Raw genomic sequence first — 15,719 nt, 5'->3', positions numbered from 1 at the left:
TTGAAACGGATAACTTCACATGTGACGCCCCACCCTTGGATTTTTTTTATTATTATTGTTTTCTCTGAGCTGTCAATGAATTCAGTTGAACGCGCATTTTGTACCCCTCCGCCGCAGCCCCTTCCCCCTTCCTTTCCACCAACTTCGAAATCAGGGCTCGTGACATGCGCCCCACCTTTGCATAATTACCACACAATCACACATATGCAGTCATCTTTCTATAAAATGTGCTTCTGAATGGATGATCAGAGGACTGCCGACCTTTCAAATCGTGCTTTTTCCAAGCAGCTTTTTACGTCAGTGACCCTCTCCCATCATCACCGTGGTGCATGGAGTGCAGCAAGACATGCACAACTAAAAAGTACATTTCAGTATAATGTTAACATCGACAACCTTTCTGGCGTGTCATCAATGAGAATGAGTCTATGAGGGTGAGGAATAGAAAATGTGGTTTCTGCTTTATTTAAAAGTCAAACCATTTACACCATACTTTCTGGGTTTGTGGTTTCTTTGAAACATAGTTCCTTTGAAAAACAGCAAAGCCTCATTTACATTTCAGACCAGACATGAATCAGTATAACGTGCAGTAATATGAACATCATTTAAAATGCCTATTCCAGAAGGGTAGTCTTGCTCCATGTAGTATTTACTAGTGACATATTAAAACTTAAAATGAGTAGCTTTGAAAAATATGAAAATAATAATAATAATAATACATCTTTTAAATGCAGATACCACATGTTAAAATTATGTGATTTTAGTCCAGTCCATGTATCAAAGTCTATGACATCCTAAAACTAAATGCAAAAATGACTGGAGGGAATTTTAATAGAAGTTATTGTTAGCTACTTTTCATTGACTGAAATGAATGTTAGACCATGAACACAAGTTTGTCATACCAGCAGTCACCCTGTAGCAGAGCTTAAAGATTAAAATTACACTCACTGGTTCCAGGAAGTTATTTAGCAGACTTTATTTATTTATGCAAATATTTCTATTTGCAGTCCCACAAACATCTGTGTTTTTAGCCACTGCTGCAAGCTTTTGTGTGACATTACTAGACAACATAAAGCATTTTAATTCCCTTAAAAACATTAGTCAGTCGGTCAAAATTAAAGAGCGCAGAAACATGATGATGCCTTGACTGTTAAGCAAGGATATGAGTGTCATATGTAACTGCACCACATATAGGTTCATTACATACATAGGCTAAAACATTGCATTGCATCTAATCCATGCAATGCAGGTAACTTCAGTGATTCATCTATAATGCAAATTGACACTTTTGTTGATAAATCACATACTAATTATTCTTTGTCTTCTTTTTTTGGCTGCTCTCTTTAGGGGTCGCCCCAGCGAATCATCTGCCTCAATCTGATCCTATCCCGAGAATACTCCTCTGTCAACCCTCTGCATGTCCTCCTCTACATCCATGAACTTTCTCTGAGGTTTTCCCTCTTTTCTGGTGCTCCATATTCTGCATCCTTTATCCAACATATCCACTATACCTCCTCTGCACACATCCAAACACTGTTTTTATCAGTGCCACCATCTCCAAACAATACATAACACATCATATGAGGTCTCACCACCATATTTTATTCTTTCATCTACAATATTAGAAAGAAACACAAATTAGACAAAGATGTGTGAGCAAACACCTGGTGAGTGTAGGAAGGAAAAACACTGTAAAAGCAGGAAGAACCTCCAGTCCAAAACCAGACTCAGGGAGGTTCTGCACACAGTTGGAGACAGAGTTTAATCATTGATAATGGTTAAATGCAATAGTGGTGTATAAGCACATTGAAAAAGAAAAGCTGCAAGGGAAGAAGAAAGACCCTCACCTCCACACACACACACACACACACACACACACACACACACACACACACACACACACACACACACACACACACACACACACACACACAGCAGGCCAAGTCTATTGCAGCATAACTAAGACATGGTTCAGGATCACCTGATCCAGCCCCAAATAAAACCTTTATTAAAAAAAGAACGTTTATTCTAGCTTTAAAAGTAGACAGCAGCTGTCTCACGTATGCAAACTGGGAGCTGGGAGACTCCTGACTTCTTCATACAGTATCACACTAATTGTTCTACCAGGTGGTTTTAGGGTTGGTTTTATGATTAATCCTCACAGGAAGCATGTGACGTAAGTGTATGAGGAAAATGATAAAATGTAAAGTTTTGGTCTGTTTTGTACAAATTACTACAACAATACACTGAAAAGGCAGAGTACATAAAATATAATAGGTCAAAGTCATTAAAATAACCAAATGGAAAGACACAATTAAATTCAAACTTGTAGTGTATACAGATATTTATCTCAGTGGTGCATCACACATAAGTATTATAATATGAATGAGCAGGAAAGATAGATAGATAGATAGATAGATAGATAGATAGATAGATAGATAGATAGATAGATAGATAGATAGATAGATAGATAGATAGATAGATAGATAGATAGATAGATAGATAGATAGATAGATAGATAGATAGATAGATAGATAGACATTAGCTGCATTCTGTGAAGCTCTTGAGACATTTTAATGCATCATAAGAACAGAACTTTAGCTTTTGTATTTTTAAAAGTGATGACAGTAAGGCTAAACATCCTCACAGCAAGAGCCTACCATCAACAGTTAACTACTCATTACTATGACAATATGGTGCAAACAGGCACAGAAGCTGACGAGCTCTGAACTTCATGCTATCTTGAGGCAGTGTGTCACTGAGGATTTTCGACCACTCGGTGCACTGAAAGTTACCCTGTCTCCTTTCCCTTATTTAAAATGAAAAAAAGTACTTTTGCTGTGTTATAGATTCCATAAAGACGAAACTACATTTCTGGGATTGACACCCAGCAGCCCTGCAGTAAGTGACTGTGCCATTATCCTCGTGATTCGTCTGAACAGGTTGTTACAGTGTAGTTTTAAGTGCATACAGGGTGGGTTAAATGTGCTGTGTGCTTGGCCTGGCTCCTGCTGTCAATCAGCAGCAATTGGTTATTCTTGTGGTAAGAAATCATTTCATCCAGGCTGTTGAAAGTCTAAGAGAAAGCAGAAGATAAAGAGAGAAGTGTGATTAAATTATGCCCGGAATTCTTCATAAGCTTCAGTAACTCCTGAATTTTTCAATCCTGCTTTGTCTTTTCACCTCTTCGTTCTTTTTGCCTTCCTTTCCAAGGGCATAGGCTTTAGTTTCCACCAGGAAGCGAATGGGAACGTTGTACACCTTCTGCTGGTAAAGCACGGCAAGGGTGTAGGGCTGGTGCGTGCTCTGGGCAGAGCTGTATCGGATGAGAAAGGCACCGTCCTGCAATAAGGAGAAAGGGAGGAGAAGAGGAAAATCTAATAAATAAAACTAGATGTAAAAGAACATCTTAGGAAACCTTGACAGATATGAAAGAATAGTCAAGCTGGCTACAACTAAAACTGATAAATGGATGAATCGTGGAATGAATTGGGGGAATGTAAAAAGGCTCTACATGCATCAGGGAGAGTAAGTGGAGGAAATGGAAAATAAATCACTGCCATGGAGCCCTGAAGCTGTCTGACTTAGGTTTAGCTTTCGTTTGAGTTTTATGTTTGAGTGTCAGCGAGACATACCATCATTACCTTTTTATATCACTTTAAAACTACCAGGTTTACCTTGTTGATTCTCTGTAAGAGATCCTCTGCTGTCTTTCTGTTGCAGTCACCAGCAAACCATTCTCTATCCTGAAATATAAACATACAGCAGATATATCAATAAGAGAATCAAACCCACTTCAATGCAGGATTGTTTATATAGTGTAATCACAACAACGGTCTCATGAAGACACTTCAATACTGTAAGGTAAAGAACTCAAAGTATTCAAGGAGGGGCAGCCAATCAGCTGGGGGGTGAGGGGAAAGACACAAAAAGAAAGCGAGCATAGGGAGACAGAACAATGTGAAGTATAAGTGCATTTACTGACCTACTCTACACGAGGAGGAATTTGAACTATACTATTTACTAAATCATTACATTTTGTAGTAAATATTCTACTACATGAATGTGAAGTTTACCAGTCATTTCTCAAATTAAGATTTTCTGTCTTTTGCATCCCTAATTTAAGCAAATAAATTAATAAATAAATGCTAGGAGTGAAAATGTTTCTCATGCATCTCAAACATCCATCCATCCATTCGCTTCCGCTTATCCTTTTCAGGGTCGCGGGGGGCGCTGGAGCCTATCCCAGCTGTCATAGGGCGAGAGGCAGGGTACACCCTGGACAGGTCGCCAGTCTGTCGCAGGGCTAACACACAGGGACAGACAACCATTCGCACTCTCATTCATTCGCACATTCACACCTAGTGGCAATTTGGATTATCCAATTAACCTATCCCCACAAGCTGCATGTCTTTGGACGGTGGGAGGAAGCCGGAGTACCCGGAGGGAACCCACGCAAACACGGGGAGAACATGCAAACTCCACACAGAAAGACTGATGTTGGAATTGAACTCAGGACCTTCTTGCTGTGCGGCAACAGTGCTAACCACCGTGCCGCATCTCAAACATCTCAAACTTAAATGTTTGGTTCTTATATAACACTTCTCTACCTGCGCACTCTATAAAACATGTCTCATATATCTATTCAAATTTGCTATGCGTAGATATTTGGGATTGTGTCTCCTTCGATAAGTGAATGTGTAAACCACTACACTAAGAATGATATACATATATGGAGAGATTTTCTTTTCCTTAATAAGAGGCAAATTGTTTTGTTTTTTGTTGTTTTTTTTTTGGGGGGGGGGGGGGGGGGGTTGTCTTTTGAATTCAGGATTTTTGATTTTCACATCATTGTATAAGTACTTTTAGCTAAGTTACAGTTCACCTCTTACCTCCAGGCTGTTATGTCTGGTTACCCTCATACCACCATAGGAGGCTTAAAACACATAAAGATAAGTTGTTTGTCAAGCACAAGTTCATGGGAAATCTGTATTTGGCAACAGTCAAATGTTTTGTTGGTTGTTTTTTGTTTGTTTGTTTTGTTTTCTTTTTTCTTTTTTTTTTAAGTATGATGAAAACTATGTTTCAATTACATCAAAGTACAAATATAAATATACTCAAAATGATCCTCGGTCGTCCCTTTGGATTTAATAGAGACTTAAAAAAGAAAACTGAGCTTACCCACAGGCTTGGTGTCTGGTATTGGGGGATTTGGAGGGCTGAAAAATAGAAAAGAAGGCTAACATTAGACACTAACTTTAATTCTGACATGCACACACTTGCAGGTCTTGTGGATGGGGGTCAGCTCCAGTGATAATCTCAGGATCAGGTGCTGTGCCAGAAAGTGATAATCCACCCAAAAAAAAATCCTTGCCTGTATTTAAAGTGTTGTAAATTATTTGTTGGCTTACAATCTGTGAAATACACATCAAGTATCTATCATGAACGAGATAAAGGCATTCTGAGCCTGTCACAGGTTAGAAGTCTATAAAGAAGTTCTAGAAGTTCTATAAAGATATGTTTTTGTGTAGAAGGGAGTGGTTTGATTGTAATGTAGGTACAATAACCCAGTCTCATAACAATACCTGTAAAATGCGTCACTTCTTTACATTATATATAATCCCTTCATATACTACAGTCTATACTAACATAAGCAATGACATTACACTTAAAAAATACATCTAAAATTACTTTTTGGCACAACACTAAAGAAATGTCAAAAATTGCAGTTCCTTTAATGGCCACTTGAGGCTAGCACTAAAAGTGAGTGAATCCCTAGAAATTCCCAAGTTAACAGCAGAAACAAGCAGTGATTTCCTCATACAGAACAACTGTAAGAAAAGAATAATACTTTCTGCGAGTCCATTAGGGTCTCAGTGAAGTAAATTTCATCAGCATACAATTATGGTGTTCCTGAATAACTTTGGATTTTGAGTTCCCAGTTGCAACTGAAAGTAAACAGTAAAACCATAAAATGGTTGTGTATTTGTGACTTACTAAATAAGCCATATGCATGCTATGCTGTAATGCTAGTTAAATTAAATTAAATGCAATTTTATTTATATAGCGCCAAATCACAACAAAAGTTGCCTCAAGGCACTTCATAGATACAGAGAAAAACCCAACAATCATATGACCCCCTATGAGCAAGCACTTTGGCGACAGTGGGAAGGAAAAACTCCCTTTTAACAGGAAGAAACCTCCGGCAGAACCAGGCTCAGGGAGGGGCGGCCATCTGCTGCGACCGGTTGGGGTGAGAGAAGGAAGACAGGATAAAAGACATGCTGTGGAAGAGAGACAGAGATTAATAACAGATATGATTCGATGCAGAGAGGTCTATTAACACATACTGAGTGAGAAAGGTGACTGGAAAGGAAAAACTCAATGCATCATGGGAATTCCCCGGCAGCCTACGTCTATTGCAGCATAACTAAGGAAGGATTCAGGGTCACCTGGTCCAGCCCTAACTATATGCTTTAGCAAAAAGGAAAGTTTTAAGCCTAATCTTAAAAGTAGAGATAGTGTCTGTCTCCCAAATCCAAACTGGAAGCTGGTTCCACAGAAGAGGGGCCTTTTAAATACTCTAGGAACAACAAGTAGGCCTGCAGAGCGAGAGTGAAGTGCTCTAATAGGGTGATATGGTACTACAAGGTCATTAAGATAAGATGGGGCCTGGTTATTTAAGACCTTGTATGTGAGGAGCAGAAGAATTCAATTCTGGATTTAACAGGAAGCCAATGAAGGGAAGCCAAAACAGGAGAAATATGCTCTTTCTAGTCCCTGTCAGTACTCTTGCTGCAGCATTTTGGATTAGCTGAAGGCTTTTCAGCGAGTTTTTTGGACATCCTGATAATAATGAATTGCAGTAGTCCAGCCTAGAAGTAATAAATGCATGAACTAGTTTTTCAGCGTCACTCTGAGACAGGATATTTCTAATTTTAGAGATGTTGCGCAAATGGAAGAAAGCAGTCTTACATATTTGTTTAATATGTGCGTTGAAGGACATGTCCTGGTCAAAAATGTCTCCAAGGTTCCTCACAGTGTTACTGGAGGCCAAGGTAATGCCATCCAGAGTAAGAATCTGGTTAGATAACATATTTCTAAGATTTTCAGGGCCGAGTACAATAACCTAGGTTTTATCTGAATTAAGAAGCAGAAACACATGAACAGCTCTACCTATCTTAAGAACCAAAGCGAACATAAAAGAAGTAAAAAAAAACACCAGACATGCATGTGAAGCTGACTTTGAAGGAAAAACCACCCAATTAAGGTGTTCCCAGAATGTTTTAGTCGCAAGTTGTACAATATATATACAGTATATATAGATGCACAAATTCTTTGTATTTGTCAGCTCTTACCTGGCTTTAGGTTCCTTCAGGTTCGCTGGCAGATGCGGCTTAGCACCAGGAATTGGTGGAGGGGGCTTTGCAAAAGTGGGACGTTTTTCTTCTGCCGAAGGACCTATAGAAGCAATGTATGTACTCCTTATATCTTTTGAGTGTGAGCTGTCTGGATTTATTTCATTACCAAGGAAGATGTGGTTCTGACCTCTTTTTCTGTCCTCTAATGGAGGCAAAACAAAATTCTGGAAAAGGGGAATAAATGTTACTGCTGTGTCATACCTGTAAGTTTAATTTCAAACACTGGAAATGGGAATATGGGGTAAGAATTTAAAACTCATCTTGTATCCTGACAGCTTACTTTAAATCAGGACCCAGCTTAGCATAAGGAAATTAAAGATGAAGCACAGAGATTAATAGACACACTCACAAACTTATCTCTGGGGATTGAAGGCTTCTTCCTGCAGACAGTGAGAGGGCTAATGTTTATTGCATATTTACTACCAGGACTTTAAAACATAATTTCCCTATTATAAATACCATATTTGCATTAAAAACACACACACACATGATTGTCTAGAATGCACAGCTATAAAGACATATTGTATCATAGCTTGCCTGCAAATAGGATGAAAGCTGCTTTGAAACAGAGTGAGATGAACTTACAAGGGTATTTGAGCAGGTGCCGGTGTCCTGGGAGACAGAGGCATCTTCATGGGCCCACGCGGGGGAGGAGAGCAAGCTGGAGAGAGGGGGGAAAGTAAAAGTAACTTCCAGTTTTCAAACACTTTCATATAAATTTGTAATCAATGCCTCAGAACTATTGCCTATGTAGTGTGTATGAACGTACCTGCTTCTGGTTCTAAATAAAGGTCATCATCATCGTCCTGTAACGCAAACCAACAAATATGATATGAAAAGGGGCATTAACCTTCTCCATACAGAAGAAAACATCAAATTACATTCATGCAGCTGTGCAGGTATTATTGGCTTTTGGTATTAGTGACTTATCTAAGATTTAATGTTCATGTAAATGTTTATCTAGGCATGGTTAGCTCTGTTGCTTCACACTAAGACAGTCTGGAGATTGACTCCACCATCTGACCGGGACCTTTCTGTGTGGACTTTGCATGTTCTCCCCATGTTTGTGTGTGTTCTTTCTGGCTACTACAGAGAAACATGCAGTTAGTGGGTTTAGGTTATTTGGTGATTCTAAGATGCCTATGGGTGTGAATGTGCGTGCGAATGGCCGGGTCCTGTGACACACTGGCGACCTGTTCAGGGTGTACCCCGCCTTTTCCCCTATGGTAGCTGGGATAGGCTCCAGCCCCAGAATACCCATCCATCCAGAAGAAGATGCATGGGTATTGGTACATTTATGTAGTTGTTGGTGCAGCAAAAGACAACCGACTGCTTATAAAAGGCCCTTATGAAACAACAGCACCCTCTGAGTGCAGACATGTCGTGGGTGACTCCTTGCACCTCCCACACACACTCAAACTGACACTCTTTTGTGTGTATATTATTACACACAAAAGAAAAAGAAAACATAATAATGTTAAAGTCACCGGTTCTTCAGTTGGATCCAGGTACACATCTGAAATGCAGAAAAAAAGACTACTAGTGATCTGTGTTGCCATATCACAAATATACAGTGGTGATGCTTACAGCATTTGGGCATATTGGGGCCCGGTGAATGTAAAAACAAAGAATTATCAGGTTATTTGTTTGTTTTTACCTTATTTTTGTTTTTAAGAAAAATAAGAGCCACATCTGAGGATACTCATTTAAAATTTTGATAGAACAGTAGCAGTATAAGGTCCTCGTAAGTGGATGTCAGGCCCTTGCAGAGCAAAATTGAGTATTTTGGTCTAAATAAGCCAAAATGTGATGTGCACATATGTGGACACCAAGTAGGAGCTTAAGTTAGTCGTCTGTTTACGACACAGCACCAGCAATGAAAGTGACTACCACAAATCTATTTACCTATGTAACATACTTAAAATACGCAATATTCAAATGAAAAATAGGCCTGTTTAAATTTTCAGATTTTTTTTTTCTACTTCACTAAATATTAGCATCAACATCCAGGTCATTTTCCCATTTTAACACAGCAATCAATGTCAGCTGAAGCTCTTCGTTTCCATAAGAGATGCATCAATACAAACTGGGGTGAGAAATGGAAAAACCCATTCTGCTTAAAAGCATTGTAATCATGCCCCAACCCAAAATTATTAAGAGAAAACACCGTATGTAATATGATTCATATAATACTGAGAAATATCTTTATATTTGAGTGAATGTATTTGAGTGTAGATTGAAAGGAAAAAAAACTGAGATATTCATAATTTTGAAATGCAGAAGATTGTTCTGAGGCCTGCAGTTTTTGGGTTCTTGCATGTTGTTTTGTAGTGTTTAATGTGCAGCTCAGTGGCACTACAGCAGGTGGCACTCTCCTCTTTGTTTTGCTCACAGCTCCAAATTATGTTGCTGCTGAAAACATCAAGCACAGGCTACAAGTGTTTGGCAACCTGAGTTTATCAAGCAGCTTCTGGAAATACCACATGGCTAATAAACTCATAAACATAGTATAGTCTTCATTATTATTATAAGAAGTAGTTGTAGTAGAAGCACCCATATCCCCCCTTAAAGAATCTTCCTCACAGTCAGTTTTCACTCAGTTACACTCTGGTGCACTCTTCCTTTAAAATAATACTTTGTGTTGGTGCTGACTACCTTCCTCTACAGGGACTGTCTGAAGCGGCATCTTCTTCTTCCCTGGCTTATCACTTCTAATGACCTCAGGTGCTGGAGAGAGATAAATGTATTTATGTGATTCATTAAAGTACACAAATGAAAGCGTAAAAATGTAGGGGGAAAAAAAGGACTGATGAAATTTTAAAAAAATCATCAAACAGAGCTGAGTTACTTACGTCTGCTGACGGCATCCTTCCGTTGCGAAGGTTTCCGAATGAAAAAAAACACAGTTACAACATGGTAAAACATCTATGTTGACAGGCACAAAGAAATAGACCCTGAGCTTTTATTACCGAGGATTTGCTCGGTCTGGGTGGAGGTGCAACCTGTCTCGGTGTTACACCGGGTTTGGAAGTCCTCTCTGCAAAAAGCAGAAAGAATTTCAGGGAGAAATACAGCGTTTCACTGTCTGTGGTATCTGTGCTGAAGTTTGCCAGACTCAGATGTTACCCAGATAAACGTTCTCCTCCACTGCTCTCGGTGGCACTTTGACAGCCGGTCGCTCACAGGGAGGAGCTTCATACATGTCGTTGTCATCATCCTGCCGTGAGAAAAGGTTGGTAATCTTAACAATCTTAACAATTATTTCTAAACAAACTATAAAACTTTTAGCAGTATGGCTGCCATGAGATAGACTGCTGTTCTGTTCAGTGTGTACCCTGCTCTAATATTGTAAAGCTATTTAGTTTTATCATGATAAAGCATTGCTGTGTATTGTTATTATTGAGACCGGGATGTCTGCTTGATTGTGCGTCAGCTCCCTTCACAATACGTATTGTTTTTGGCCTATAGAGATTGACAGACCACGTGACTTTCGCGCATTGCATGCCGGGAACTCGTGGCAAAACAATCCAAGTACCGCATCAAATGCAAGCATTTGCAGCACCGCAAAACGTTCATTCTCCGGTTCCAATACCTTCTTGCTTTTTCTTTGTCCCCCAAAAAAGTTATGTACAAAACGAAGGAGAACAATGCCGGTCCATACGAAGACAGACTTGATGAAAAGTCAAAGAAAATATACGAGGAAAAAATCAGTACTTAAATCCTGCCCCTAAAAATATCCAAAACTTGAATGAAAAAGTACAAAAATATAACAAACCTATTATAAACCACAGACACGCAATTTAAGAACTTGTTCTCTTCCTACTTACAAATTCATCCTCCGGCCACCCATATGCTGCATTGTTATCTGTAGGACACAAACATATATGAATAAACATAAGAGATGTACAAAAGGCATCAAAGCAGCTTTAATAAAGTGAAAACAAATCCCACCCGTCCTCCTAGGAGGAGCTGGAGGTCTGAAAGGATGAAGGGAGAAAAGACATGGACAGTGGATACTTTAATACAATAAGCTTTTAGCAGGAAAGAATGAGAATGAATGCGGTTTCTGTCTTGGTCATGATACTCACAGGTTCTTCAGTCTTCCAAAGAAACTCTGAAAAACACCAGAAACCACAGAAATTAGTGAACAAATACCCAGATTTCATGAGACGAGTAGATGCAGAGCGACAGAAACACAGATATTTAGCTGTCTCTATGTGACACAGCCCATTATTCTTAAACTGCATGCCTAGCTAATAATGATTTACTTTCAGTTACTTATCAGCTTCATCTGTCTGTCTGAGTCAGTTTCCCTCTTTAGATAAGGTCACATAACAATGGAGCTTTATTTGGTGCAGAAAAGGAGACAAAAACACAGTACAAAATAGCACCTGAGGTATCACTGTATCATTTTAAACAGGATGTAAATACTTCAAAATGTTGGTGGGGTATGTTTTTGTGGTGTAATTTACTCTCAGAGATATATTAATCTTTTATCTGCCAATATAATATATGAAAATACAGTAGGATAGGACACAGTTCTGTAAACATTCATATAAGAATATCTATCTTTTAAAACTTCCCAACATTAAATAAAGGACATAAAATTGTCTTTTTGTAATTACCTATAAGCACTTTCACTGGCCAAGCATACACTATAAGACATTTCCTGTTTTTTTCTGTACACATTAGATAATTATTATATGACATGATTTGCTTGATAATCTAAAGCTGGTTTTTCTTCTTTCCTGAAACGTGCCTCCTTTATTGTCCATAAAGCCCATGATTACAGAACACCTGCTGTATTCACTGTTTCCACCACCCTAAACATAAAGTCACATAAAAAGAAAGTTTTCACAGGGCAAGTATGAGCACCTCTGTAAAAGCAGACATTTTGGCAATTTGTTTCTTTACAGTTTTCACGATTGTGTTAACACAATGAGACAATCTTCCCAGACATGGATGTCCCAGCAAATTCACTCCAAGGTCTGACTGTGCAAAGCTCAGAGAAATGGCCAAATCCCGGGAGCTACATCTGTGACTCAGCAGGTGTCAGTTTTCATGATAAATGTCAAAGTTTATAAGACTTTTTTTTTTTTTAACTGAACACACACGGCTCATTCTGAGGAGTTGCCAGGGAAAAGCCTTTCTTTCTTCTTTCTTCCAAAGGACATTGTGAAATAATGGACCAACAAGATCAAAGTGGCGATCCTATGATGCACAGTGCCACATTTGGGAAACCAAACACGGCACATCAGCTCAAACAACTAACTGCTGCAAGTGTGATGATTTGGGTTTGAAGTGAGTTTCAAATTGCCGTGAACAGAGAGGGTGCTGATGAAAAAAAACCCAACCCTGCTGCAAAATCAACAACTTCAAATTCAACTGACATTTAAAGCTCCCCACGTGGACAAGCAAAATAAGTTTTTTTGGTCACATGAGACAAAGATTTAGCAATTTGGCCACAATATTAGGAAGGACATTTGGAGGAATAAAGGTGAGGCTTTCAAAACTAAGGACACTGTACCACCTGTCACACAATTTGTTGGAATAATAAAGAATGAATTCTTCAACTTCACTCCAAATCAAACAGCAGACAGTTAAAATTTGGTGAAGTTGGGTGTTCCAGCAGGGCAATGATCCTCAAAACACAACAAAACTGGTTTTGGACTTGATAAAGCGGGCTAACATTGACCTTCTGATGGCAACCCAACTGAAAATTTGTGAGCAACACTTAAAAGCCAGGTCTGTGCCAGGAAGCCAGCTAGCTTTGATAGACTCTACCAATTCTGCCGAGAGGAGTGGTCAGCCTTCCAGACAGACTATGCTTGGTGATGGTTAACAAAAGTGTCTGGTTGGCGTCCAGCTTGATTTGGAACATTTAACCAAATACCAACAGGGTCTATCAATATTTTTATACGTTTGACCCTGTGTGCATTAGAATAAATTGGACTTTTTGCATCCAATTCTTCTTTTTTAACTGTGTATGTTATACAATCATTCCCACCTGAAAAAAGGAGCAGTTTTTAAAAAGCCAAAATTGCCATGACATTCATGCCCATGATGAGGGTATGTCAACTTTTCCCAACTGTATCCTCATGAATGATCTGTCTGGCTTTTGATTGCTGCTACATCTTATTCAAAATAAGCTTTGAAACAAAAGTGTAGTAAAAATATTTGTGAAATTCAAGTTTATGTGTAGCTGTTTACAACTGAGGTTACAGAAGACGGTGGAATTCACTACAAAAGTAATATCAGGAAGTTGAGTTCGTCCCAGTGCGTGAGGCAGCTGTAGAGGAAGTGCTGATGTAATGTAAATGATGATAAACAGGCAGGGAGAGATCACTTTCTGTCTGTACACACAACACGTCAGGAACCAGGTGTTTCAGTCCTGATAAATGAGGAGCAGGGGAAAGGCGATAAAAAAGGAGAAGTACATCACTAGTCAGCTATTCACGACATTCTCTCTAATCCCAAGCATGTCTACATGTTAAGGCTGAGTTAGGTTACAGTGACAATGCTAAGATTTGTCTTAAAATAAGAGCAGTGTTAAAACGCTACCTGTAGATGAGAAATGTGTCAGAATCTGTGGGAGTAAACAGGAGGAAAGAGGAAAAAGTCGCGCAGCTGTGGAGCGAAATCTGATGCAAACAAGGACTAGCACGCATTATTCAAATAATACTCTATTCATCTGTTATCACGAGCAATTATATTTGATAGGAATTAGAAAATAGTTTTCTCAGAAACTATCTTCACAAACAGCTGCCATGAAATTTATCTTCGAACATTTGTTTAAGGTGGAAAGATTATGTTCGGCCTTTTCTGCACTAGTTATATTGCAGTCACACATTAAAAGCTGGAGCTCGCCTTTGTTTGTGTTTAATGTTTGTTAACGTACGGAAGAATGTACCTGCAAGAACTGTTTGCTAAAAGCAAGAGGAACTTGAACCCTGTTGAATCACATGTGCAAAGAGACTTTTTGTGTTGCCAAAATACTTCTGTAGCTCTATGTCATTTATACAGTATGAGCAGATTTTATGTTTAGACATAAAAGAGTTAAACGTGCAAAGATTTCAGTTCGAACGTCAGTCGGTGTCTCTACAAGAACTTTAGAGAGAGTTGGGAACGTCTCCACTAAACTGTACAAAAAGATCACAACAACAGTCGTTTAATTTCTCTCAAACCAGGAAGTGAAACTGAAGCGCAAATTAAAAATAGCGCCAAACCCAACTGTGATTCAGTGTTTGATCCAACAAAATCTAATAACTTCAGGAAACCATCAAGCAACACACAAACTTGTTTGATTTGCCAGAGGACATTTATTTGGTCGTTACAGATGCCTGCAGGTAAAAGTTTACCTTCAACTTGTCTCTAAACGCTAGTTTTCTGGGATATTTTCATTGTTTACCCTTTAAACTCTCATACAATCACATCTTTAAAATTATCTCTCCCGTCGTATCTTTCCCACACTCCGAACTCCAAAGAAGAAATAAAGGTGAGCTAAAAATAACTACATGGAAGTTTTACAGTGGGCCTCAACAACACCTGCTCGCTTCCTTCTCACTCCACCCAAAGTTATCAGACCATAAACCAAAATATAACAAACTTAATTAAACAGTACTTTACCATTTTCACGACTTGGGGACCCGTCTCACAGCTCAAGTCATGAGGATATGTCTTTGTTTCGGTCCTTGGATGCAAATGCTTTATAGATTAAAAGCGTGTGAGCCAGAGACCGTGTGAATCAGCTCTAGCTGGACTCATTTGCATTTCCTACCTGTAACAGTAAGAGAGACAGCCTCACCTGCTGCTCAAATGTCTGCCTTTAACTGACCTGCTGCACAGCTTGAACATGGCTCCAAATTTCCCTACCTAACAGTCATATAACCAACTGAAATTGCTGATTTGTTGCAGGCAGCAAAGGACATTCTCTTTGTATGCTGTAAAAATAAAATATTAACACGGTATATATGTATTTACTGAAGCTATTACTACTAACTAAATGATAGGACCTCGTTTAGCATGTGATGTTGAAGATACTTTTATTTACTTTATTGAACCTCCAGGAGACAAAATGCTGGCATCATAACTTTAGTGAAGGTGTCATTTCTTCTAGTACTATTATAAAAGAAAACTGTTTGTTTGTTTGTTTTTAACTAGGAAAGTGAAGGTTTAAATAATGCTTCGGTATGTTTTGATGAATCATCACTCAAATTTGGTGTGTAGTAATACACTGGATTATTAAAATACAAATGCCTTTACATTGGTAAAAGTAAACTATACCTTGTAAGAGTAAAACAT

At 38.8% G+C, this 15,719-nt stretch overlaps 1 protein-coding gene across 1 annotated transcript; it reads right to left on the bottom strand.

The window, feature by feature from the left end:
* Positions 1-1,590: 1,590 nt before the first annotated feature.
* si:dkeyp-117b11.1 (SH2 domain-containing protein 6) lies at positions 1,591-15,158 on the bottom strand. The gene is made up of 19 exons (XM_035907354.2): positions 15,045-15,158; positions 11,507-11,532; positions 11,370-11,395; positions 11,246-11,283; positions 10,545-10,635; positions 10,388-10,455; positions 10,271-10,286; positions 10,074-10,145; positions 8,906-8,934; positions 8,188-8,224; positions 8,004-8,079; positions 7,768-7,798; positions 7,546-7,582; positions 7,356-7,458; positions 5,179-5,216; positions 4,890-4,933; positions 3,675-3,743; positions 3,181-3,339; positions 1,591-3,073 (listed from the first exon to the last, which is right to left on the bottom strand). Exons 1-19 carry the CDS (start codon positions 15,045-15,047, stop codon positions 2,957-2,959), a joined length of 1,080 nt encoding a protein of 359 aa, XP_035763247.2. The 5' UTR covers positions 15,048-15,158; the 3' UTR covers positions 1,591-2,956.
* Between the last annotated feature and the right edge of the window lie 561 nt (positions 15,159-15,719).

This window comes from Neolamprologus brichardi, chromosome 12 (genome assembly GCF_056152115.1).
Source record: "Neolamprologus brichardi isolate AB-2024 chromosome 12, ASM5615211v1, whole genome shotgun sequence".
NCBI lineage: Eukaryota > Metazoa > Chordata > Actinopteri > Cichliformes > Cichlidae > Neolamprologus > Neolamprologus brichardi.
The sequence above is the reverse complement of the archived record's forward strand: the minus strand, read 5'-3'. Positions and strand labels throughout refer to the sequence as shown.